Source organism: Heliconius melpomene, chromosome 5, assembly GCF_056956725.1.
Source record: "Heliconius melpomene rosina isolate 202511_hmr_F chromosome 5, ASM5695672v1, whole genome shotgun sequence".
NCBI lineage: Eukaryota > Metazoa > Arthropoda > Insecta > Lepidoptera > Nymphalidae > Heliconius > Heliconius melpomene.
This window is the reverse complement of record NC_140393.1, coordinates 2,323,158-2,350,939: the sequence shown is the minus strand read 5'-3', so window position 1 is coordinate 2,350,939 and position 27,782 is coordinate 2,323,158. Positions and strand designations below refer to the sequence as shown.

Sequence of the window (27,782 nt, the reverse complement as noted above, 5' to 3'; positions counted from 1 at the left end):
ACAATTGTTCAATTGAATTGGCTGAAACTTCAGGTTTTAATGTTAGTATAGATAATATCTTTAAAATGATAATGTTATTAGAACACGAAAGTAATTCAGATTAGCAGATAAATAATTGTATAGTTCAAGCGGGTGAAGGCACGAGCGGTCCGCTAGTATAGTTATATAGCTTGTAGGTAACCCTTGTACTGGACTCTTACTATTACTTTGATATATTTGATTGCGTGGTAAAAATGGCCAAAGTACTGAGCTATACAAAGTGTCAAAATCACTCGAAACGATTCCCTTCACTTTCTTTGGTGCGAAATAAATATATAATGAATGTCTCTTCTATTCACCATGAACATAATCTCGAGAGAAAGTGTTGCAATTATATCTCATAGGGTTAATTAGTTATTATATAAACCCATTTTGTTTATTCCAATTGTTACAACAAAAAAAATAATGCAAGAAGTATTGTCATTATTTAACTGTTAAGACGTGTCATTAAATAAGAAAACCATTTTTTTTATATTTTATTGTATTAGCAAATAAACAAGTTATAAAATATTTTCTTAATAGAAATGACACTAGTCCGGGATACAAAGCACTTTAGCTTAATTTACACAAATTGTGATATGGGTTATATAGTTATTTGTAATAATAATCACGTTACAAGATCATATTTGGATTAATATAATAAATATATATTGTTACAATGAAAGATATTATTTGTTATATATTGAACAACAATTATACAGATGTCACTCGGTAACCCACAAAACAATAAATGCAAAAATTTTTACTTGGACTATTCAATTTCAGCGAATATAACAACTTGCTTTACATTTAACATTAAAATTATAAACTTTAAAGGTAAAAAATGCAAATAAATAATTAGCGTTTGTCGGTCGAACGACAAAAATAAAGGAGCGTTCGTTTACATAATCTACAAAATATAAAACATGCTTTATTAATTTCTTACATCTATAATTTACATTTTCTTAACGCTAGCCGTGATCATATACGTAAGTTATTACTAATATGCTACAACACCGTCCGCGGATGTACAGACTACGTGGATATCGATGATTGGATTAAATACTTTCGAAGGTTACAATCAACATGTATAATTAGAAATTTTTAATATTCAATTACTTATTGAGGCCAATCATGGAGCAGGGTCATCAAGTGCGACTGTAATCCTCACTCGAGGAAATGAAATATTTACATTTATATTTCCATTTCTTGTCTCTGTTGTTGAGGCAAAACGTGGCGTTGAGTTCACCACTCAAATATAATGCCTCCACAATTCGGCAGAAAGTGGGAAACGGAGTACCTTAACACTAGGTTCCCGTTGCCTACCCTGCTATGTGCGGGGTACATTGGGAAGATGATTTAATTTTTTTATCAATTACTTATATACTAATGGAACACAGTATACAAAAATATAAACGCATAAATATAGAGTATATATAGGAATATACATACGAGGGTCAAGTTACATCCATATTATAAGATTTCAAATTCAATATCTAAAAAGCAGCTTAACTCCGCTCAATATATATACTATATAAGTAAAATATAAGGTACTTAAATGAAGTGTCAACTTAAGCCTAGCTACATACAAATCTCTATATATTTAAAAAATTTGGTACACATTCGTTGCTCATTTTTCCATTATAGTAAACATTAGTTGCGGGGACTTAGTGAGCAACTGAACATTGTGGAATGCATATAAAAATAAAAAAACCAAAGGTTCCTAAAATAAAAAAAAATGTATTTAATATAAATTTATAAAAAATCTCATTCGCTATCCGCTAGCCCTCTAATACAAAATTTAAAATATTGCAAAGACTAAGCTGAATATAGTTTTTTAAATGGAAGCTACTGATTTAAACGATAACTTTAATTATTGGCACTACTTATGCAGGTCACAATATGTCATAATCATGTTTTATTAGTTTTATTTTAATGTTATTTTTTTACTTAAAAGAGTACAAAAATAAGAAGTAAATTTACTATTTAAATTAAAAACATTGAGATATTCAGTCAGGCTATCACCGTTTAAGTTATGCTACTTTTGAAATTGTCTTTTTCACCAGAATATTAAATTTACTTCTTACATTCACGTACAAATTCTTGCTATAGTTGTATAGACATCTAAATTACAAATATTCATCACCTAATAAACATGTCAATAGAAAACTTTCTCCGCTAAAATTGCAAGACTATACTCAATCGGCAGAATAAAAAGTGAAATAGAATATAAATCATCCGTTTCTTTCCAAAAAAAATGGACTAGCTACGTTACGATAAACAATATATTTTAAAGCATTTTACGATGTAAATTATAATATATTTAAATCTCAAACACATTGTCACAACCACTAAAGATTTTTATGAGAAACATATCAAATTTCAACAAGCTTGGAAAGCACCATATACAGATATTGTGCTGAGGTGGGGCTTCGAGAAGAAAACGGGTTTGATATCTTAAAAGTAAATAGACTTACAAACAACAACGCAAGCGCCACATAAAATACGAAATCTGCCAACTCTTATAACTCTACGATTAGGGGAGTCTACTCTAGTCTCGTCTCGTAACTAGTTTAATTCAATATGTAATATATTTGGTTTACATTAAAACTGTTCAATCCTATAGCTATCATCATCATCATCAATAGCCGCATACATTAATGCCTAGCGAAATCTCATCACTCCAAAACTGATTTAAATTTAAAGATTAAATTACAAAACACAGCACAAAAGCGCACCGAGTACGTACAACTTAGTCGCATATTCATAGTGAAATAAATAACTCTCTCACACAAACAAATGGTAAGAGATGTTACATCAGCTATACCAGCGTTTCATACTTATCGAGGACATGCGCTTGGTTGTTATCATCACCGTGGGAGCGGGACCGAGGTCGAGGGGCTGTGTCGACGCTTTTGGCCCTCGTCTTCTTATCATGGCCACAGGTACAGGCCACAGAGGACTGTCGTTTCAGGGTCTGTGCTCTGGCACCTGCCCATTGAGGGTCTAAGGACTCACTGCGACCATACATTTGTCGTTTAGTTCTTCCCATAGTAGCGTGAGTGAAGGCTGTGCTTTGGCCACTATCAGACGAGGGGCGCATTGACTCACTTCTCATGCACATGTTACCTCCGGCACGCCGGAACGAATCCAACACACGCTCCTCGATCTCTTCTATATCCTTCTTCTTCACAAGCCATATTTCCTCTGATCCTCGTGTAAAGTAGCTGGAGCCTTTGCTGACGGAGTACTTCTCCTTATTTTTAAGCTTACACTTAAAACTATTTTGAGTATTCACATCATCGGCTTTGGGACGGGCGGTGTCGGGAGACGCGACGTTGCGGAACGCGGTCCCATGGGATGGAAACTGATCTGGCAGTTTAGTTCCGAGGCTGGGGGAACGTATGGTCACGTCGATAGGAGACGGCATAGGTTTAAATTCAGGCTTGATTATCTTTTGTGGTTCCGGTTTTTGTATCTTCTCCTCTTCGTTGCGTTGCCACTTCATAGCGGTTGAACTGACTAAACCTTTAGTTACAAGTCGTTCTTGTGTTTCTGTGTTCTGTACAGGAGGTTCAGTAGGTTTGTCTGTGTTGCCTATGTCGAAGAAAACATGATCTTTGAAAGGTGTGGCTGGTGGTGGCAGATCATCCTTACTGTCAGAACCAATTCTCTCCGACCGAGATCGACCGCGAACCGAGCCCGGCCGCGACAGTCTGCCCGCGTTGACATTTGCATCTTCTGCGGCTTTCTCAAATTTTCTTATTTTATCTCCCACCCCGTTGGATTCCCCAGCCTTTGCAGTCTTATCTCCATTTTCTGTTTCCTCAATTTTATTAGAACTATTAGTATCATTTTCTGCAATCTTATCTGAAATATCATTAGTTGTGGTCAATGAAAGCTTCTCCAATTTAATAGGCGCTTCTTTACCTAATACAATTTCTTTCTTCTTACTCGCAAGAATATTTTCGTCAGATTTCGAATCTGCTCTGTTAAATTTAAAGGTATTTATGGGTGGTGACGTTACACCTTTGTTAAAAGGTGGTGAAAGAACTTCGCTCTTACTTTGCGTAGGAGAATCTCTACTCGACGGCGGCGAAAATACTTTCTTTAATGGCGGAGACATAACCTTACTAACTGGTGGTGATGTAACTTCATTTTTCTGGGTTTGCTTTATATCATTTCTAAATGGCGGAATGTGATTTAATTTACTGATCACCTCCTTCTTAGGCGGGGACGCCACTATTACATCTGGTGGAGATGGAGTCTTGATCGACGGACTAGAAACCGAGCCATCCTTCGAGTTCTCTTTAATCAAACTACTCTTTCTAGGAGGAGCTGCAACCAGTACGGACGTTTTGGGCGGACTAGCTTTTGTAGCGGATTTCGCTTTCTGTGCTTCAATGTCCTTGCTTAAAAACGACGAGTTTCTCACATAACACTCATCTTGCGTCATATCATTCTTGGTGGCCGGCGCATGTTTGATCTCTATATGGGTACTGTCCTGGGCATCCGGGGGGTGTTTGGACTCGGGGGGCGCCGGGGGCAGTTGGGGTTGCTGAGGGTCGCGCGGTGGGCGCGGGGAGGCGTTGCGTCACGCGCGGGAGTCGGTGGGCCACTCCTCGTCGTAGTCGGAGTCGGAGTCGTTGCCAGAGCTGGTGTCGCTCTGCTCGACGGCGACGCGGCGCGCCAATATGGACGCCACGTCGAGGAGCGCGGGCACGCCTCGCAGCGTGTCGTACTTGCCGGTGGATTCTTCGCTTCGCTTTTCCACTTTGCGGAGTTTTATACCTGGAAATATTTTTTTTATTCAAAATGTGTATGGAGAAAAAATACGAAAACACTGTCTTCTTATTGCATTTTTTTTCTAAAGCACATTCTAAACACATTCCCCAAGATTTAGTAATTTGTTTTTAATAATTGGACTTTGTTCATGGGTATAAAAATGTAATATATTTTTACTTATAAAACTAAAATTGTATTATATTTATTATGAAATTTAATAAAATAACATCACAAGCTTTTCTACAAGATTATCGACATAGCTGTGATGATGATTTTATTTTATTAATTCACATTTGCTACTCTTTTTTTTTTAACACTTTTGTAAAATATTATTTTTATTATAATATACCTCAAATAAATGAAATAAATTACCTTCACGTATAGCCTTCAACAGATCAGATCGTGGATCGGGCGCCGGATCAGCCGCTGGGCGAGGTGGCTTCAGGGCTGAAGCTCCTCTTAGTAGGGACGCAGGTGACGGAGGCCTAGGGCGGTCCTCCTCGGGCGGCGGGGGCGCAGGCGGCGCGGGGGGCGGCGTTGGAGCTCGAGGTGGCAGGTCCTCATTGGACATCATACCTGATAATTCATTCAAGATCATATTTGTTATACTGTATATTGAGGTCTTTATAGATTTACCTTCGTATGTGTTGCTACATAAGAAACTATAGCTTATTAATGGGATTTGCTAAATATATAAAATTGTCAATTACCAATAACAGCATGCATCTGATCGAGATGTGCATCGAGTGCGGTACGATGCGGGGGCGAAGCGCCGTTAAGGATCGGCGGTGGGGATGCGCTCTCAGGTGGCGGGGGCGGCGGCGGGAGGGCTGATCTGAAAATATTTTTGATCTTTTAATATACATATTATACATAATAATAATATAAGATAATTAACATATTATCATAGCTTTTTTTTTCGTTGTACTTTTTCAAGGATTTGGAGAATTTCAATTCTTTTTTTACTCCTCTGCTAAGATAAAGCACGGCATCGAGTTATTTCTCCCTGCTATAAAGCGTCACGCTTCAAAACAGCTAAAAAATATATCTGACCTAGTAGGAGTATGATGGGGTGGAGTTTCAGCTTGTAGTGGCGCTGGAGGCGCGGGCGGAGGGATAGAGGGTCGAGCCCGTCGGGGAGTCCCAGCGATGCTTCCCCCATAGATGGGCTCTATTGGACCATATGGACTTTCTTCTCCCATTACTGTAATTAAATTGGTGTTAGGAAATTTATAACGTAAACCATACAATACCAATACTTAGCATTCTTTTAAAGAACAAGGAAATAATAAATAATATTTTTACAGTAAGTCTTTTACTCAATTTTATATCTATCGCTTATATGACTCCAATGGTCTTACAAAGCAAAATCAATTCAATCAAATAAAGAAAATATTATATAAAAACCTTTAAACACTAGCTTCCCTCTGCCTACTTAGCAGTTAAATTAAAAACTACTAAAGTTTTAAGCAATAAAGTATATAAGTAATTACCATGTCCATTCCCAGTGAGTCTAGGAGTTCTATTCTGCTGGTTTTCTATTTCAATCGAATTCGGTCGCGCCGGCTGTGAAGACGGCGGCCTGTTTTGAGATGCTCTATAGCCGCCGTCGGTCACTGTCGTTGCTATAATAAAAAGATAATCATTAAATAAAAACAATATTTATTTATTTTATATTAAGTATTTAAGTATCTTATCTTATTAAGTATTTAAGTATCTTATGACGTAATTTTCAAGTTATTACTTAAATAGAATATTTTGCTAAATAAGCAATAAACAAGTAACAATAATACAGGCAAAAACTGGCAACAAAAACTTATAATATAAAAGAAATAATATTTTTAAATACACTAAATTTATTATTCAATACAAGAGTGAATGTAAATTATTATTATCATATAGGAATCTGTATTATGCATGAACTAAATATGGTTCTCGTGAAGGCAAGAAAATATATTAACATATTTATCAGATGTTGCACACAATATCTTTGACATAAATTCCCACCTTTCATACACTTTACAATTTTAGACTATTGTTGTTGCTACAGATGTAATAAGTATTATAAGTATTATACTCTAGATACATACACAATATTTAGATACTATTTTTTATGTACTAGAAATATAGAGAATTACGGGGAAAATGGGGATCGGAAATAAATGTCTTAACATTAACTCAAGGTTCCCTCTGTTCACTCTGTTAATACAGAATACAGTGTTAAGCTTAAAAATTGTTTTAACTGTAATATATAAACAGTTAACACACAAATGTTAATTATTTTATTTATTTATTATTGATTTTTGATTTTATTATACAGGATGGAATTGTCAGCACCACTTTAAAAGAAACCACAGTTTTAACTACTCTATAAAAGCCTTATATAATTCAGAAAAAAAAAATTATTTTTTCAAACAAAATAAATAATAAAATTATCGTTTTAAAATAAAACGCCATTTGTAAAGTATAACATAGGCACGCACACACTTACCTGTCAAAGCGGCAACGTTGCCTGCGTATGTGTGCGTCACACGAAATACAGGTACGGATAAAAATCGTGAAATGAAAAAAAAATCCTACGTCCAAACTGTTGAGGTACCTTGATTATTTTTTTTTATTCTGGGTTTGAAATATTTTACCCTATATGCAGTTTCAGTAAAAGAAGCGCTGCCTCTTCCACCCTGTATATTGAGTGATGATTGTAGGTTGGATTCCCACCTGGAGGAATGAGCTATTTTCTTTTCCTCACATTGACAACTAGACAAAACAGCGTTGATTTCCGCCACTCAACACACGGAATATCTCAAAAATTATAGGAAAAATACGTAAAAAAAAAGAAAGAAGGCTCAAAAGCTATACTAACTCTGATACATCGGATCCGGGCGGTACTGTTCAATATTGTAGCGTCTCAACTGATTGGGCGCCATTATATGTTCACCACGGGTCACCACTTCCGCTTTTTGCCTGTCGCGAGTGGAATGCGGGACTCGGACTCGCCTTGTACCACGACCATCTGTACCACCAGTGCGGGGCTGGCGGACCTGTGCAAAGAAAAATATTTTATTATAGTCTTTCTTAACACTTACGAAACATTTTTTGGAACACTTAAAAAGAATATAAAAATATTTACTATGACGCATCAACCGGAATCCATCTCTGTGTAACCACAGGCAATTTTCTAGAGATGGTTATTGCTCAAAACAATGATCTCATGTTTTTGTTAAGATTTTCTCTACTTCTTCTTCTAAATTTCTAGAGTTTTTCTAGACAATGCAAAAACATGTTAAGCTGCTTTATTAACAACAGAACTAACTTAAACATTTCACAAATATTAACAAAACTCGCAATAAATAGTCTCACAAAGCCAACTACCTTCTTCCCCCTATCATGCTGAATCCTCTCCGTATCCTGCAGCATCTCCCTACGCCACAGTTCAAAGAAGTAATCCGGATCTGTATAGAACTTCCTAGCATCCCTTCCGTCGTCTCTGAATTCGTTGAGTTTCTCCAAAGGCGGCGGTCGATCGCAGCGGGCGTAGGTTGCGAGCATCGCCGAGGGCATCGTCGTACGCGAGAACAGCTGTTGCTGGAACGTTCTTGATGAACGGAAAGCTTTCCGCATTTGTATGTCTTGAAGTGACACTGGAATGGATAAAGGAATAATAGATTTTTTTAAATTAAGTAATTTGTTGTCTATAATGTAATGATACTAAAAAGGTAAACTTTTCATATGTTACATATTTAAAAATAACATTTTGCTCTAGAGAACACTTGAATAACTTACATAAAGTGTTATTGAATCGTTAATATGAAATATTCTATATTAAGATTCTTACCTTCTTCGACTCCAGAATCCAGCTGAGTAACTTTAATAGCGAGCCTGTCTATCCTGGCTTGCAGTACATTAGTGCGTTCCGCCAAACCCGTCGCTTCCCGCGTCAGCTCACCGAACATGTCCTCCGCATGTTTGGATAACGATGATAATTGCCTGTAACAGTGGGTAAAAATGGAAATTACAAAATATTCTAGATATAGTTACTAATAACTTAGTCTGACCTATACATAAATTAGGCAAAAAAAAAATTGGCAAATATATCAATCTTTTTTTTGCTTCTAATATTTGTTAAAAATAATTTATAATTATTTTTGTCTTTTCCATAAAATAAGTTAGAGAAAGAGTAAAATTCACAGACAGATCACACACAGGATGTAAAAAATTATATGCTAACATTATATCCTATGTTATACTACATCTAGACGATTACTAAAGGAAATAAAAGAAAAAATCATAATATCAACTTGTTAAGAGATAATCAGTGCCGTCTGTATGCGGCACAACTGCGCAATTTGCTGTGACCTGGCGAGAATGCAAGCTGTATTGTACAATATTGACGTTTTACTATCTAACATTTATTTGCAATAAAGATATATACTAAAACTTTTAATGTCTAACAAATATAAAAATCCAAAAAAAAAAACATCTCTCTCGCTTTAATTTTATATCGGGTACAAAAATTAATAAAACAAACATTTCCATAAATTGATATTAAATTACAATACTATTAGTTTTACGATTAAGTATTAAATTCAATTTTATAATAAACATACAATGACTTCAGAATCTAAAAAGAATATAGGAAATATGTCGATTAATGTCTTAAGATACTGTACTCAAATAAGCATAATGACACAAAGATGAAGAGGTCACAGAGTCAGATCAAGAGGTCCATTACCTGACAGTGTTGGCCAGTGTCCCGTTGGTGACCGCCTCCAGTTCCGAGGGCACGGTGAGGCGCTCGGGCACGGTGCCGCGCGAGACGTGCACCGGCTCCACGCAACGCTTGGGCAGCGGCATGGCTGCACCTCGCCGCCAGCTACCTTCTGCACATCACTGTTGATAATGTTTATATTATATTGATTAAAGTTGAATGAAATATATAAAACATAATTATATTAGTTAAAACGATGGTTCTAGACAGGCCTGTATTTAAAAATCGCTCTCAGCGCTGAGATTGATCTTGAGATGTGATCGTTTTCATTCATAAATTATAATGTATGAATGAAAATCTCAAGATGGATCTCAGAGTTAAGAGCAGGGTTATAAAACTATAGGCCTTATACAAGCTAGAGCTAACTAAGACAAAGATAAATGTCTGAAAAATATGGGTCGGAAAATGCTGGAGATATCAAAGAATACAGAAAATGTGTAAAAAAAATTTTGTTTCAATGTGAATATAAAACAACGACAATTAACAAATATAAGAATTAGTGTGAAATTACGATAAGACAACAAAAAAAATATCATTTTATCAATTTTTCCTTTCCATTCGGCTTCGACATACAGTAAATACATTTTATCAGCAATGTTTACTATAGATATATCGTATATATAATGAGTAATAGATTCGAACATTAGCCGAACTGAACTGGAGGCCATCAACGGAACGCATCACATCATAATGCCACAAACAGTTATACTGGTATAGGTAAAAAACGTGTACCTACATTCTCGAATGTTTAGGTTCCGTCATTCCACTTTAAAGACCGTGAGAAGATAGGGGTTTGTTTTGGAGATTAGTCGCGATCAATTTGTAAATTAAATAAAATTATTCCGATTGACTCGATATGAACAGCACATTATTTTATTTTTTATGAATTGTCTGGCTTAAAAGTCAAATCAGCTTCACGCTGTTTCCCGCACACAGCAGGGTAGGCAAAAAGAACTCAGTGCTAAGACAGTTCGTTCCCCTATCCGCCGAATTCTGGAGGCGTTGCGTGTTGGATGGCGAAACTTAACGCCGAGTTTTGCCTTGACACCAGAGTTAAGAAATGAAAATATAAATTTCAATAAATATTTCATTTCCTCGAATGGGGATTGAACCCACGAATGGAACGCACTGGCTTAGTAGCAAGATACCAGAATTATACCACGCTAAGGCGTTAATCTCTCGCGCTTCCTACAGACTTCCAGTCATCAACATTCCTATATGCTATGAGCTCAGGTACTCTTCAATCATTGATACATGAACGTCCTCTAGTACCATCGAACACGTGTTTTCAAAGAACATACGAAATACGCATCTTTTATGGATACTCTACATTCATTCCATACATTTTTTTTATTAGATTCACGCTGCATCCCGCACAAAGTAGGGTTTATGCTTAATAGGCTAGTGTTAAGACACTCCGTTGTCCATTTTTTGCCGAATTTTTCAAGGCATTGCCTGTTGAGTGGCGGAAATAACACCAGTCTTTTCCTTTGGAGCCAAAACGAGGAAATGAAAATATTAATACAAATAACAATTCATTACCTGGAGTGGGAATCGAACCCATAATCATCACCTCACAGTCACACCCTTGTGCCCCTGTCTGACTGACTTTAAAACAAGACAAAAACGAAATTTCCAACAAGACAAATATAATAATTAAAGAAGAACGAGACCATAAAACTTCCACCGGTATAAAACCCCAAGCACTATCCGTAAAACATCTCCCTTAATGTGTCTGCTGCCGTATAATTATTCCTTCAGCTTCCGTCCTGCCGGGACCGGCGTTTGTTGGTGGTGGTAGTATTAGCATAAGATAGTACTAAACACTAATCCGTTAATTGCTCCTGGTACTTTGTAAAGATATATATGCAGCGCGCCTCGTCGCTGGTTAATTGAAATAATTATAATGTAGATAACGTAAGTAACGTAAGTTTCACAATTTACTGCACTGAATTTACTTAACGGATATATTACTACTGGTAATATGTATAAGGCATATTTATATGCATTATTAGTAAGTTATATATATGCATAACTCGTTGTTTTCATTTTTATTTAGGTCAGTAATAAGTTATAATTTAATAATTTACAGAGCAGACTTTTCGCTGTATCTCACGTGGTAGGCTTAGAGAGTCTACTGTTAAGACACCCCTCTTCCCATTTTCCGCCGAATCCTGGAGGTGTTGAGTGGCGGGATTCAACGCCGCGCTTTGCCTTGACACCAGAGCGATTAAATATTTCATTTCCTTGAATTCATCGAACTTCATCGAACCGTCAACCTGTCGCGTTTACAAACACACGCCCCTACGCCATCACTGACCTCAAAACCATAAAAGATACTTGATAAATATAAATAAATACTGATAAAAGTCAACGATACAAAAATTATAGAATAAAATTGGTATTTGATCGGGACTTGTCAGCGATAGATTGATAAGTCAATTACTTCCTTTGGTCAGTAAATTTAATAATTCACGCTTGACGATTTCCCGGCTCGGCCACTTTCCGTCATAGTTCCTGGCAATTTAGTAAATTACTCGCTCCAAGCCACTATGTTCAGCGCGCGTGAAACGTGCACGCCACGTGGAAGTGGAAAATATAACATGCAAATTAGTGAAGTTTTTCCTATTTCTGTCACAGAAATGTTTTAAAAAAAGTTAAAAAAATAATTTATAATATTAGTTTACTAATTTCATTAAAAGTTCAAATTTTATTCTGTGGTATTTCGCAATCTGTTTAAAAAGGAAATATGAATAAAACGTAGAGTCCATAGATTGGTAACTTCTTTAATTTTCCAACTTCACACTGTATCTCACAAATAGCATGATGGGCACACACACATTTTACGTCGAATTTTCGCGACAATGCAAGAATGTGAGAACAAGAAAATAGAAAATTAAATAATTCATTCTGCCAAGTGGGAATCGAATCCACAACCGTCGCTAAAACCCCACGCTGTGCCAATTAATAATACACACACTGATTCGTCATATAAAAATGTTTAATATCTAAAACCGACAAAATGTTTTTGTTTTAGTACATTGCCCTTCACATCGGCCGAGGTGGATAGTGAAAAAAAATATATTTTTCTATTGAAGTTGGTACGCATAGTTTTAAAAATTTAAGTAACAAATGCAGAGGATCGTTTGTGAAAGAGTGTCGTGTGCTCCACTTCAGGTCCAGTAACCCAGTTTAAGCTTTTAAGAGTTACGATCGATATTATTCTCAAAAAAAAATCTATAATGAAGTATTTGTTAAATCATTTTCAACATGGCTTCATTATTTTAATATACATACACTAGCGGCCCGCTCGCGGTTACACCCGCGTGGGCTATGTTATTATTAATTTCTGACTCCATGACTACGTCCTAGTGACGTCTATGCAAAATTTGAGACTCCTAGCATTTGTAGTAACGAAGTTTCATACAAACTTTCGACCCCAAAAACAACCCCTTAGAAGTCGAATATTGCAAATTCCCGTCTTAGCGAGCATCTACGTCCTATAAATAACTCCTATGCAATTTGAGATTCCTAGCACTTGCAGTTTCTGAGATTTCGTGATGAGTGAGTGACCTTTCGATTTTATATATATAGATATATAACGAGAGTGTCACATTCTTTAAAAGAAACCCAAAACGTGATAAAATGGAAAGCTGAATAAAATATGATAAAATTACAACATTATATAAATTGGTACAAAATGCGCATTAATTTACGGTTGATAAAATTAACACTGAATAAATAAGAAAGTTTAATCATATAAATATAATGAGAGGAGAGTTCGGAAGATATGAAAATTTTATAACATCGTTTTCTAATGTTGCTACGTAATAATAAATTTCCCTTTTTTAGGTAATCGTTTTGGTTGGTGGGGAACGGAGTGTCTTAATTCTCTCTCTTCTCTCTCTTAATTTGTTTCTTCTGCCTACTCTGCAAAATGCGGGATACAATATAAAGTTAACAAAAAAAGGTTCGTTAATATGGGGCCGTTTATAAGAAAACGGGCAATAGCTAGTATTAATTAAACATTTATCATCCAATTGAAAGTTAGTGCAAATAGTAATAAAAGGAAATCCATTTTTAATTCTAGCCGACTCGAAGTGGGCAAGCTGTCAATTTAAAATTTCATGACTTCAATGAATATGTTAGACCTTTTGCGAATCTCCACAGACTGAGACCACAATACAATTAATAATTCATTCAGAAATAGCCGAATTAAGATCTTGGACATACTACAAACAATTTAATTATTGTTTTTACATTACCTATATGTGTTTAGTTTTTAATATATTTTTATTTTAATAAAATAATTTAATAAGAAGTATTTAATTATGGGGAAATAAATATACAAGTATTAATATCATGGACTACCATGGATTCAATGACGTCTAGACGTTTCATAGAAAATGAAAACATATGATACCTAAATAATTTCAAATACAAGCACATGTTTTACAACAGATTAAATGTTCAGATTATCTAATTTCAACCATTATAACCTCGGGGACTTTTTTATGCGTAATGATGAGTAATACAAATGTGTATCTACTATATCATTTTAGCTTCACATCCTCACCCGCACATAGCAGGGTAGGCAAAGGGAACTTGGGAACCTAGAGTTAGAAATACTTTCGTTTTCCGAATTATGGAGGTATTGAGTGTTGAGTGGCGAAACTCAACGCCGCTTGTTGCCTCGTTACGAGAGCGAGAAAAATGAAAATATTAAATGTGTCATTCATTAAATGGCAACCGACCCCACAACCTGATGACGTGTTCACAGGCTCTGTCAGACTTTAATTTTAATAAAAAAAAATAATGTTCGTGAATAAGTTAACCTTCAAATAAGTAAAAAAAGTCTTAAGATTAATGAAATCACAAAAACAAACGTAATATTAGGTATTTTCTACTAAAAAAAATAATTAATAAAATATTTAAAAAATATGATTACTTCTCTATACATTAATATCCACAGATAAAATAAGTTTTTACAAAACAATTTCTTAATATAAAGTGAAAAGCTCGAGCATACTAATAATACTAGTAGACTGTCTCTCTAGGTGAAAACCTGTTCCACAGCACTATGATTAGATTATACCAGATCTGCCTGGCCGTAATGGCAAGTCTCCAAAGCAAGGCTTTAATCAATCAAAATGAATACGTAATTTTGTTTCTGCACGTTTAAAATGGACGAAATCTAAAAGTATGGGTTATTTTATTATTCTCAACATTTTGAAAATACGAAAAGTAATTATTGTGATATTTTTAAATAATTAGATGAATCATTAATATTTCAGGCCGTCATAGCGCAGAGGCACAAGCTTGCGACTGTAAACATGACTGTTGTGGTTTCGATTCCCACTTTGGGGGAATGAAATATTTAATATTTACATTTATTCGCAAGGCAAGAAGGCAAATCGTTCACGTCGTTTTTGTCGTTTGTTTTTGTATTTGATTATTATTTCGTAAAAAATGCAGGAAAATCGATGCATAACTATAAATGCTCGTATCTTTTGATTGCGTTGACTTAGAACCTTGATTTTTTCTGTGCTCTGAGGGACCATACACCTAAAAATTTGATATCAATTCCAGATTCCAGATACCATTACGTGATCTCGAGATGATGCTATAAGATTTCCGTTTCTTATCGTTTGAGGTACGGAACCCTAAAAACGCTATTACCCTATATAAATACGAGTGTTCAGCATAACAACATTACCAGTGCTGCGTAGTTATGAAACAGTAAAGGTAAACTACTTATAATTAGAACTTACAAATATAAATAATATTATAAACAAAAAACACGTTCGTTGAAACAGTATTTACAAAGTTATTTTTATGCAACACGAAGCGGTCTCATCCTGTGCTCGATAAGATTATCCTGTATGAAACGACAATGTACTTAAACGACTATGTTGAAAATAGGCGAATATTATACGTTTATAGTATAATTAGTACGATTTATGGATATTATAGCTGTATCTCGCACTCAGGAGGGTGGGCAGAGGGAACCTGGGAACCTTATGTTAAATTTCCCCGATCCCATTAACTTCCGCTTCCCACTATCCATTTGTCATATTTTTCTTCTAAACGAATAAACGTTCACGTAAGTACAAAATATATTTAAATATAATTGAAATTTATAGTTTGAAATCCCAATGCCCTTACCAGAATAAACGTATAGCATAAAACTTATAAAGGCTTATGCTATATGTCAAGGCTCCTAAAACGATTGCTTTCAAAAGTAACTCACTTATAGCCATGAAACAAATAAATATAGCGTATTTATTTGTATTCAAATCATCGATGCAACTTTGTTTATCTGACATTATACTAGCATAATGATACACGCATAAAGCTGAAGTGACGACATGAAATATTATTTAATATGATTTCATTTTTTATCAGCTTCACGCTGTATCCCGCACGCAGCAGGGTAGGCAGAGGGAACCTAATGTTAAGACACTCCGTTCCCCACTTTCTACCGAATTCTGGAGGCATTACGTGTTGATTGGCAGATGTCAACGCCGCGCTTTGCCTCGACACCAGAGCGAAGAAATGGAAATATAAACGTGAATAAATATTTCACTCCCTCGAGTGGGGATCGAACTCTCAACCGTCGCGTTACAGTCACACCGCTGCGCCGCGACGGCTTCATTGATTTATTATATTAACCCTTTTATTGTTAGCGGTTGCGGGGGAATTTACCTAAATTGCAAATAAAATATCTAAGGTTTATTAAATAAACTAGCGGACCCGGACGCGGCTACGCCTGCTTGAAATATAAGAATATAATTTCTATACAAATATAATTTCAATCTAGATAAAATTCTAAAAGTGACTATTATATTTATTTTCATAAGGATGAATATCAAAATGACGCGGTAACGAACGCGGTCGCGTAGCGACGACGTTTGTTATTAACATGGCAGAATAAATTGCATGTCAAATTAGAAAGTATTTTAATTTATTAGTATATATGTGTAATGTAATATTATAGTCTATAGCACTTCTGAAGAATGCACCTTTCATACAAAACAAAAACAAAGTAAATCGATTCAGTAGATCCAGAGATCTTAGCGTTCAAACAAACAAACAAACTCTTCCGCTTTATTATATTAGTATAGATATAATAATATTAATAAATAATTACTCTAAAGGAAGCACATTACCCAATTTGGCAATTAAAGGAAAAGAAATACAACGATTTCACACTTGTGTAAGAAACATGTACATAGACGAAATGACCTTGTAATTTTATATTGCATAAAAGATTCAATTGGATCACGTACCTCCTTGTTAAATGAGAAATTTAGTAGTCATATAGTTGATTGCTTTTTTGCTTACACATTATAAATGTTTGTAAAAACATACATACACTAACTGACAAACACATTACCCTCTTTTACGTCGTGCAAGGAAGTAAAAATTAACATTAACTCACACTATAGATAACATGTAAGCATTATTTAAACATAATATTAATTTAATATCAGTTTAAGTTTAAGTCATTAATATATGTATGTAAAAGCTAAAGGCGTAAATAAAAAGAAAGTGTTTCCACCCACATATATATGAAAACATTATGAAATTTTGCATATTGCAATATCGCACCAAATTATCATAGGCTTAAGCCTATGATAATAGCTTATATGTAAATAGCTTTAAAGCTATTTACATATAAGCTTGTAATCCATTGAGATGACATTTCATTTTTATAATTAAATCAACTTATACATGTGTGATACTGGGAACAAGTCTAGGTTTCTTAAAAGTAGCGATTACGTCAGATTCTACAAGACCATATAGATAAGATTAATGTAGTGTCAAATGGTTTAACTTCACGACCTACAAACGCTTTACTTGTTAGTTGTTTAGAGAATGTTCTCAAAATGTATATTATACGAAGGTTAAAAAAACACTTTCCGCTTATAGAAATATAGCGGCGTTGAACGCCGCCGGCACGCCGGCGCCGCCATTTAACAGGCAACGCCTTGAGATTCGGCAGAAAATGTTTAATGGAACGGAGTGTCTTAACACTAGGTTCCCATGTTCCCTCTGCCTACTCATGCCAGATACAGTGTGATGCTTAAAAACATTGCGTAGGCGAGCTTTATATGTTTAGTATGTCTTTTAGTACAATATTATTATATTATCGGAGTATGGGAACCCATAAACAAATTTGTATTCAGATATTTGAACTGAACCGAACCATAACGTGTTCATTAATATTTTTACTACGTAAATAAAATTAGATCTTTTAATTAGCTTCACACTTTGTCCCTCATAAAGTAGAAAAGGAAAAAAAACACGTCGGGTTTGAGACATTCACTACAGGAACAAACAGGAACTCAACTCAGCCGTTATTATTTACAGATTTCGAGATTCAAAATCATTCAAGCAGAAATAACGACTTCTACATATTGTATAATAATAACATATCGACTATAATAATTAGGGCATTATCAGTATTACTTACAGTCTACAACCAATAGCGACGCGTGTGGGAGGAATAAATTTGACACATCCGTTGTTGTAAACTCTTTATTCAATGTTCAATAATAACTTGAACAAATGTTAACGTTTGGAGTAAATGGATACTTATAAAAATTATATAGTCTTATTAGATTTTTTAGCTTGACGCCTTAAGAACCTGCATATAGCAAATTAGGCAGAGGGAACCTGGCAACCACGTTTTAAGCGACTCCGTTCCTATTGAGACACTTCATGCGGAATTACGTGTTGAGTGATCGAACTCAGCATCGCGCTTCGCCTCGTTACCAGAGCGAGAAAATGAAAATATTCAAAATTTCATATCCTCACTGGGAATCGAATCCACAACCTGTCGCGTTTATATTCGCACACTTTTGCCCCGACACCACGACTGGTCTCAAGGGACAATCTTATTAGTTAGTCAAGGCAAATAACTCTGCGATGTTTACGTATGTAAGGACTTTTTTGTATCTAACGTATAAAGCGCAAATATATGTGAAATAAAAAAAAGTTTACAATTAACATAAATTATCAATAACTGGTAGACGTACTGGTCTCGTGCTATAAGACCAAATGCGAAAGTTGCATTATATATTTATAATACGATGTAAAGACCAACCAATATTCCAGATATCCTTATTATTCTATGTTTGCGTTCTTTCTTTCTCTTGAATATTAGTAAAAATCAATATTTATTCTTTTTATTTACTTGTATATATTAAGTCTTTCATGCAAAAACTGCAATTCTAAAATAAAAGTATTCTCAGTATTAATAAGTAACAAAAAATATATTAAAGCTGAGAGCCCTTTCATTATGTGGGTCACTTTAACGCCTTGCGCTATCTCTCACGCGCGCTATCCACTGCAATCGTTGCAACTGTTACAATAACTAACTTTCATTGCTTTCTTTCTATAGCTGAATGACCATTCTCACACTTTTTTTTATAATTTCCTGAGAACAAAAAATTACGTTTTTAAGACTTTTAGTTTTTTAATTAAGTAGTATATTATTTATGTAAAAGAATACGTCGTAATTTTGTCTAAAATTGAAAATGTCACATATATTGACAAAAATCGACGAAATAAGCTATATTTTGCTTTGTTTTATTAATATAGCCTTGAAGGTTACGGGTCGAATCGAAAGATCTGGAAGGACCTAATTAACCCCATTCATTAGAACTATAGCAAGGTGGAAGTACCTGAATATTTGACAGGAACTCGAGCTCTGCAGTTTTCTTTCTATGTTTCCGACATAGGCGTATCTAGTCATATTTTCTGAGGGGGAGAACCTGGGCCTTATCCTGGGGTGGGCACGGGCCACCCGGTCCCCTACGCCTATATTATTTTATATATGATTATGATTTTCATAATCATATATAAAATAATATACAAACAAGCAAGCTAATAAAAAACAGTATTTCCAATAGTGATTCACTTTCAACGTCCCCCTCAAACAAATTATGGAAATTAATTTTAGTTAGCAACGTTCGTACGACACGCAATTTAAAAATAGGTAGGTAGGAGCGACAATAGCACCAATGTCTCGTACTTTTAATTGGCGAACCAATTTTATTCGACATGTTTTCTCTCGCATGCACGATATCACTATATGCGTCAATATGGAACAGACATTTCAATCAATTTCAATTTCAAATATTTATATTATACATTTTTATTAATTATTTTTGTAAACTTATTTTATAATTCATAGTGATTTATGTGTTGATATAATTTTATTATTATTATTAATTGATAAAATAAAAATGTGCAAATATAAGCCATATTTATACTAATCACTGTTCATATTGTTGCAACAATATTAATAGGAGGCCAGTTGTAGCAAAGGGGGACAAGCGTGAGACTGTAAACAGGATATCTTCTGGGTTCAATTTCCAGTGGAAGAAATTAAATATTGAATATTTACATTTCATCACTCTGGTGTCACAAGATAAGAGCGTGGCGTTGGCCGCCACCCAACACACAATGCCTCCTGAATTCAGAGGCAAGTGAAGAGCAGAGTGTCTTAACTCTAGGCTCCCAATGTCTACTCTGCAACATACGGACTACAACTTGAAGTGAACAAAAAATACTTAAATGTTTAAATAACTTTTTGGGTTAATCTCAGCATCAAGGTTATTATAATATTTAAAAAACATTTCAGTTTTCTCAAAGACAATTTTGATTAGAATATTCCTCAGTTAACTGCCAGGTTTCAAAATGTCAAAGTCAATAACTTTTATAATGTTTTAAATTACAGAATGCTAATTCTTTTTGTATACAAATTTAAAAGGACAGAAAAAAAAACCAAACCATTCATCATCCTTACTATGTTTTATTGAACCGGAGGATGTCCATGAATGAAAGTAAATCTCCAAAGAAAAAAAAACAAAACATTCATACAAAAGGGGGAGGGGATGAGGCTCATTTCTTTGACCTGGGACAATTCTCAATAACCATTATACAGATATACTGCGTGGGACAGTTGCATGATTCATTATAAGGTAATATTTAATTTTCCTTAATAAAAAAAGAAACATTAAAATAAAGAAAGGAAACAAAAACAACTTCCCACTTTATTCTGCATAGTAATAGTAGAAGGAAGATTGTGTTAAATCACTCCATTCTCTATTTTATGCTACATTTTCGAGATATGCATAGTAAGTGACAAAATTAATAATTAAAATATAATCATTCCCTTGAGTGGTAACAAATTCATAACAGTAGACACTTTCTCATTTTGTGTGATTGTGTCACACAGCTCCATTAACCACATTTCTACAAAATGAAAATCTTCTTAAGAGTTTAAATTGGGCAGTTAAAATTAAATATAACTGCCTAATTTAAACCTATTATAATATTTAATTAATAATTCCTATTAAAATAGTTGTATGTAGATATAATTATAACTAAATATAATTTAAAAAGTGTACAACAATACTAATAAGCCAAATAAAAAGTATAAAATAATATATAGGTATATATGTATATATTTTTTTGCATATATAGTAAATATAGAGTGTCTTTGATAGTTTAGTAAATTATCTTCAGGAAAATTAAACCATCAAGCAAATGACACTGATTTATTAAGAATAGATTTATTAACCTAACCATAACTATTTCAATAAAATACTATAAATATATATATTTTTTACTAATTACTGACTATTAATTATTGAATAATTTCTAATTGGAGAGTATGTATTTAATATGACAATTTAACAAGGCAGTTTATACACAGATATTACTTTTCTAATAAGTATGATCATTATTCATAACAATAATAGTATAGTATAATAGAGATCCATATTAGACATGCATGAATAAAAAAATAAACTAAGCGTAGAAAGATAAAGTATTAAATAAAAGTTTATCAATAACATTAACATTTACTAGTATTTTAGTACATACATTTACTAGTCTTTAGATTTTGATAAAAATCTAATTCATAAGAGTTTTCTATTATTTTTACGCAAATATAACTAAATACACCTCATGACATAACAATTAAATATTAATATTTAGGTAAACCACAAAATAAGATCATTAAGCTCATTACAAATAGGATGACGATATTATGAACTCTTGAAATCACAACGCCCATTTCTTTGGTGCAATGCATATACTCTTTCTAGCGCTATATTGTTAATACTGAATGACTAAATATAATTTACAACTGAACTTATCTTCACAAGATTAGTAACAATTAGAAAAAAGTAATATATCGCCGGAAAATAAGCGAAATATTGATGCAAGACGTACTCACCCGATCCACCCAAGGAAGTCAACAATTACTTGATAGTTCAAACACACGTATTTTATGTATTACACGACAGTCACATATAAATAAACACTATATACTGATTTTAAGCACTAATTCTACTAATAAATAAAAGTTAATATAAAGATATTTGACTACGGCTGCCGCTTTAACCGTGCCACAAAACGAAAATGGCAGCGTTGATGTTTCACACTAAAAAAAATGCTTAATTTAATCTGACAACACTATCTCTACCCTCTCTACTGAGTTTAGAATGTCATACCGTATACACCACGCAGGCTTATAATCCGATCATACATTTGATTTTTAATATTTTCATGTTTGTACAGAATGCCCAGTAAACAATGTATAATTTGAATTATTTTTATATTGTTCTAAAACTTAAAATACTTCTATTATATGGATGTAAATTTTACTATTTTATATTTACCATCCATAGTAAGCTTATAATGCTAAAAAAATACAATATTTGATAATATTTTATAATATTGACTTTTATTTATTTTTAATAATAGAAACCAATCAAACTTATAAGTATAGAAATCATTAAGATTTTTGAACGTTATTGTTCTCCTTGGAATTTTATAATTATTTTGGCTAAAATATATATGATAATAAAATATGCAATAAACTGTTAATATAAGTACATTAATATCTACATATAGAATATATAATTATTTTGTCTCTAAATATTACATTTTTATTAATAACATTATAATACCAAATCACTAACCGGTATTGGCAAGTGGCAACCCTGAATACATTTGGCCATGACTTTTGTATTTTGACGTTAATATATTTTTCAGAATTCAGATTATTATCGTGACAGTTGGCTGGCAGTTGTCTTTTAGTAGAAGCGCGGTAATAAGAGTCAATTTAAAAGTTATATATAAAATACTTTGTTTTAAATTTGTCTACATTATTTGTTAAAATGAGTGGCGTTGTTACAGTAGTAGCCCCAGTAAATATAGCAGTGATAAAATATTGGGGCAAACGTGATGAAGAATTAATATTACCGTTAAATGATTCCGTTAGCGCTACTTTGGATACGAGCGTTATGTGCGCGCAAACTTCTGTATGTGCTCACGCAAACATCCCAGCAAATGATATATGGTTAAATGGAGTTCAAACTTCATTTAATAATCAGCGATTACAAAATTGTTTAAGTGCAATCAAAGGTATAGCAAAAGAACAAAATAGTGTTGATGAAGATTTTTTGAAGTTGAATGTTCGCATTTGCTCTCAGAATAATTTTCCCACTGCTGCTGGGTTAGCTTCTTCAGCAGCCGGATACGCTTGCTTAGTTGCAGCCCTGGCTAAGCTGTATAACATTAAGAAGGATATTAGTGCAATTGCGAGGTTGGGGTCTGGAAGTGCCTGTAGAAGTGTTTATGGTGGTTTTGTAAGGTGGCATGCAGGCAGTAACAATGATGGAAGCGATTCTATAGCATCTCAAATTACTGATTCTTTGCATTGGCCCGAAATGAGGATTTTAATTCTTGTGGTTAAGGATTCAATGAAGCACACAAGCTCCTCCAAAGGAATGAAATTATCAGTAGAAACGTCAGATTTATTAAAGCATAGAGTCGAAAATTGTGTTCCAAAGAGGGTTAAAGAAATAACTGAAGCTATTGCAAATAAAGATTTTGGCAAATTTGCAGAAATAACAATGAAAGACAGTAACCAATTTCATGCAGTATGTCTAGACACATATCCACCATGTGTTTATATGACTGATGTTTCTCATCGAATAGTTGATGTTATACATAAGTATAATGAATTGTCTGGTGAAGTAAAAGTAGCTTACACTTTTGATGCAGGGCCTAATGCTTGTTTGTATTTATTAGAAAAAGATGTACCTGAAGTGATATCACTTATAAAACACATCTTTCCTTCCTCTAATGACCAATTTGTAAAGGGCTTAGATTTACCTGATACTGGAAGCAAAAGCATACTAAAAGAGTTCCCTATGCAACCATTTGAAAAAGATTTTATAAAATATTTAATATACACAAAGGTTGGGAATGGCCCAAAAATTATGGAAAATGGTCCTCATCTTATGGACAATGAAGGAAATATTTTATAATTATATTATTCTTACTTAACATTTATATGCATGCAGCAATATTGAATTTTAATTTATCAAACTATTGTTATTATTAGGAATTCAAATTAACAATATAGTATATGTTTATTATTTGAATTTTGATCTGCAGCAGGCTGAGAACATGCTACACCTCTATGTGTATCATTGCTATTGCAAGCATATTTTGGAATTTGAATTTCACTGATTTTTTTTTTAACCGACTTCTGTAAGAAAAGGAGGTTATCAATTTGACTGTATGTTTTATATTTATCTTGTTGGGTGTTTGTATAATCACAAATCTGTGGTATGAAACCATAGTTACATGGTTGCGTGGTGTGGTTACATGGTGGATTGGATGGATGGATTTGGGTCTCCGCTTTATATCAAATAAGTATCACTTATAATAAGTATTACTTAAGATAACTTTCCCCTGACATTTATTTTTTTATGGTGTTTATTCTGTATTTTAGATTTTATTTTATTTGTAAAATGCTGTTTTAACACTTAACTAGGAATGTGGGATTTTTTTAATTTATTTGCATGAGGGATAAAGGTTGAAGGTAAAAAGGGCACAACTAGGGTTCTCAAATTTAATAATTACTTAACACAAAAAAAATACAAATAATGTTGACGGTCCCTAGGTAAAGTATCGAAAGGGAAAACTTACGTTTTTATCTCTTTCATTCTACCAAGTAGTTTTAATAGTGTAGATAGGTAATCGGAAACTATCCTTGTTAAGAGACGATGGTTTGTGTTAAGAAAAAATATTTTTTACTGTAACAATTTTTTTTAATTACATAAATGCTTATTTGCTTCAAAACAAGTTTTTATATAAATAAAAACAAAATTGTGTGTTAATAGTTAGAGAATTAATTGTCAACTTTATTATATATTGTTATTCTATGTATACACCATCTGTGGTTATTAATTTATAGTTAAGGATAAGAGGCAATAAAGATTAAAAATACTTAACAAAGAGTTTATTTACATAAAAACGAATATACAAAAAGATTGCAGATACACAACTGCATTCTGAGTAGTAGCTTATCTACATGGAGATCATAATAAAAACACTTAAATAGTCAAGTCAATTCCATTTATTTTTATACTCTTCATGTTAGGACAAAAATAAATGAAACTATTTTCTTATTTTACGTCCTATCGTGCAGAGACTGAAACCTGCCAGACTCTGATGATGTTGTCGGTGTAACCAGCGAAGAGGGTCTGGCCATCAGTAGACCATGCCAAGGAAAGACATTGAGGAGGATCAGTCTTGGTGTCCTTGATGACATCAGGTTTTAATTCTTCTACCATTTCCTTGCTTTCAAGATCCTGTTGAAGGTTTTGTAATAAGAATCAATAAACAAAAAAATCAGGAGTATACACATTTTGTAATTTGAAAACCATAATTGGAGACGGTTGTGGTCCTTGTCTGTTTGCAAAAATAACGGTTGTGGGTTTGATTCCCAATCTAGGGAATTGGTTACTTCCTCTTACACTGGTAGCAAGCTAAAATAGTGCAACACTTAATGTCTTGAAAATTGAGCAGAAAGTGTTATAGTTGTGTCTATAAGCTCCCTTTACATACTCTGCTATTTGTAAACAGTGTGAAGCAAAAAATCATATTATGAACTTACCCAGATCCTGATCAGGGGTCCGTATGCAGCACACAGCCAGTATCTGTTGGGCGAGAAGCATAGAGCTGTGATAATATCATTGTGGTCCAAGGTGTGAAGGTGCTTTCCATCATTCAAGTCCCAAAGCATAGCCTTCATGTCCTTGCCACCGGATGCACATAGGGAACCGTCAGGTGAAACAGTTACAGTGTTAAGATATCCAGAGTGGCCCAAGTGGTTGATCTTCAACTTGCAGTTTGTAAGGTGCCAGACCTGTTAAATAAATAAAATATAAGTATTTACAATAACTAGAGTAACATGGATTTTGTATAAAAAAACAAAATTCTACTAATCTAATACTGTAATTTAGTTACCTTAACAGTGCGGTCCCAACCAGCAGAAACAATAATTGGGTTAGCATGGTTAGGTGAAAAACGCACACATGATACCCAGTCAGAGTGACCGTCATCTTGAATTGTGTATTTGCATTCAGCTAAAGTATTCCACAACTTGATAGTCTTGTCTCGGGAGCCAGATACAATCTGACGGTTGTCAACTGAGAATGCTACTGAGAGGACATCCTGTTAGAAATAAAAACAGATTTATTAAAGAAATGCAAGCCTTATTATACTGTTTAAGTGCAAAATTCTATGTTAAGTGATAACTAACTACATACACGAAAATGTTTTCTAAATGTTACATTTGAAGACGATGTTGTAATATCCTACAGCTAAGTTATGTGCTTTACCTTTATCCATAAGTTTTAACAAATCTACTTACGGAAACCGAAGGCACATGATGATTGTCTCATGTCTTCTGCCTCGCAAAGGCACATACACACTAAGATAACACATTATCTTCTGCCTCGCAAAGGCGCTTAAAACTATCTTCTGCCGCGCATCGGCACTAACCCTAACGAATTATGAGTTCTATCACACCTTAGTATGGTCTTCAAAACGCCTGGTGGTTTTTCCAGCTGCGAGATCCCATAGACGAAGAGTTTTGTCCCAAGATCCGGAAAGAGCGTAGTTTCCATCGCTGGACAGAACCACATCCGAGATGAAGTGAGAATGTCCATATAAACGCTTCTGTGGTATACCGTAGTTGGTTTCATCACGGGTCAACTTCCAAACAATAAGTGTTTTATCTGAAATATGAAGTTTTCTTAATATTCTGCTGGCATTAATCTACATATGTGATATTATAAAGGAATTATCAGCCCCATATCCGCTTGCCGCTCAGGAATCGCGTGGCAAAAGTAGATTTCATCATAATAAGAGTAAAATATGAAATAAAACGGTAAGTAAATTAAGTTTACTTGTATATTTCACATTTGTGTTCGTTATAAATTTAGTAATATACGCGATGAACTACGATTAAAAAAGGTATGTGTTAGGTTATTTTGTCACATTTTGAAATTATGTTAAACTTACCTCGAGAAGAAGACAAAATAGTATCCGGATATTTCGGATTCGTAGCAATTTGGGTAACCCATCCGCTATGCCCGTAAAGGTTACCCCTAAGTTGTAAAGTTTCCGACATTTTCAATTCGACGAGCCTAAACCCACTACGCGTCGCACCAAGCTGGCGATAAAAGAAAGAAAAGTCCGGCGCGTCACTGAATATGTGAATAATGAACGAATGAATGGAATTTTGTGAAGGGCATAGACAAATTTCATTCAAATTGAACGAATTCTTAAATTATAATTTTAAATATTTTGAATCAGCGCCTGTAATAGATAGAACTGATAGTTAATTTTTAAAAATATATGAAAACATGCAACAAATATAGATTATTTTATATGATGCTTTACTTGTCATTGTCCTATTGCTTCTTATTAACTGATTTTGCCTGTAGTAACATATTGTTTCTGAACATAATGTCTTATTTGAATATTATATTTATTTATAAGTAGTAACTTTTGATAAAAATGTCTTATATTTTTTATTTTCTAAGTTTTCTAAGTTAAATAAATATTTTAATCAATTTATATTCTTGTCACATTATCAGTACAGAAATAAATCAAAGATTTCGTAACATTGATATAACATTTCTGATCAATTTGTGGGTAATATCTTTAAATTGTCTTCCTATTAATTGTGTCAAAGCTTTCCAAGTTAGCAAACCCTAACCCCAATGGAAATCCACTCCCTTACTTGCTAACATAACATAATTCTGCTCTTTTTTGTTTAAATTTTATAGAGACACCGTAATTTAATATTTTTTTTAAACAAATATGC

The 27,782-nt window shown here is 33.8% G+C and overlaps 3 protein-coding genes across 4 annotated transcripts; 1 reads left to right on the top strand and 2 right to left on the bottom strand.

Moving 5' to 3' along the window:
* Positions 1-1,744: 1,744 nt before the first annotated feature.
* SCAR (wiskott-Aldrich syndrome protein family member 3 SCAR) lies at positions 1,745-22,044 on the bottom strand. Its single transcript, XM_085185362.1, has 10 exons — positions 21,825-22,044; positions 9,536-9,693; positions 8,639-8,790; positions 8,176-8,444; positions 7,667-7,844; positions 6,297-6,428; positions 5,857-6,007; positions 5,514-5,638; positions 5,176-5,379; positions 1,745-4,809 (listed from the first exon to the last, which is right to left on the bottom strand). The coding sequence occupies exons 2-10, from the start codon at positions 9,655-9,657 to the stop codon at positions 4,613-4,615; spliced, it is 1,530 nt and encodes a 509-aa protein (XP_085041488.1). The 5' UTR covers positions 9,658-9,693; positions 21,825-22,044; the 3' UTR covers positions 1,745-4,612.
* A 592-nt stretch (positions 22,045-22,636) lies between these two features.
* Mvd (mevalonate diphosphate decarboxylase) lies at positions 22,637-27,146 on the top strand. The gene has a single exon (XM_085185357.1). It carries the CDS (start codon positions 22,771-22,773, stop codon positions 23,923-23,925), a length of 1,155 nt encoding a protein of 384 aa, XP_085041483.1. The 5' UTR covers positions 22,637-22,770; the 3' UTR covers positions 23,926-27,146.
* Rack1 (Receptor of activated protein kinase C 1) lies at positions 25,005-27,150 on the bottom strand. 2 transcript variants are annotated; one of them, XR_014877989.1, is made up of 5 exons: positions 26,975-27,150; positions 26,322-26,688; positions 25,916-26,122; positions 25,563-25,814; positions 25,005-25,257 (listed from the first exon to the last, which is right to left on the bottom strand). XR_014877989.1 is itself a non-coding variant. In XM_085185359.1 (5 exons), exons 1-5 carry the CDS (start codon positions 27,081-27,083, stop codon positions 25,084-25,086), a joined length of 951 nt encoding a protein of 316 aa, XP_085041485.1. In that variant the 5' UTR covers positions 27,084-27,150; the 3' UTR covers positions 25,005-25,083. The 2 variants fall into 2 exon arrangements, 1 of the variants encoding a protein (XP_085041485.1); XM_085185359.1 differs by having other exon boundaries at positions 26,480-26,688.
* Between the last annotated feature and the right edge of the window lie 632 nt (positions 27,151-27,782).

Coding starts and splice junctions, on each gene's coding strand:
- SCAR (XM_085185362.1), bottom strand. CDS start 9,657: ATGCCGCTGCCCAAGCGTTGCGTGGAGCCGGTGCACGTCTCGCGCGGC. Junction 8,445..8,638: donor GGATTCTGGAGTCGAAGAAG/GTAAGAATCTTA, acceptor TATCCATTCCAG/TGTCACTTCAAGACATACAA. Junction 6,008..6,296: donor ACTCACTGGGAATGGACATG/GTAATTACTTAT, acceptor ATTTAATTACAG/TAATGGGAGAAGAAAGTCCA.
- Mvd (XM_085185357.1), top strand. CDS start 22,771: ATGAGTGGCGTTGTTACAGTAGTAGCCCCAGTAAATATAGCAGTGATA.
- Rack1 (XM_085185359.1), bottom strand. CDS start 27,083: ATGTCGGAAACTTTACAACTTAGGGGTAACCTTTACGGGCATAGCGGA. Junction 26,689..26,974: donor TATTTTGTCTTCTTCTCGAG/GTAAGTTTAACA, acceptor TTCATATTTCAG/ATAAAACACTTATTGTTTGG. Junction 25,815..25,915: donor GTTGGGACCGCACTGTTAAG/GTAACTAAATTA, acceptor TTTATTTAACAG/GTCTGGCACCTTACAAACTG.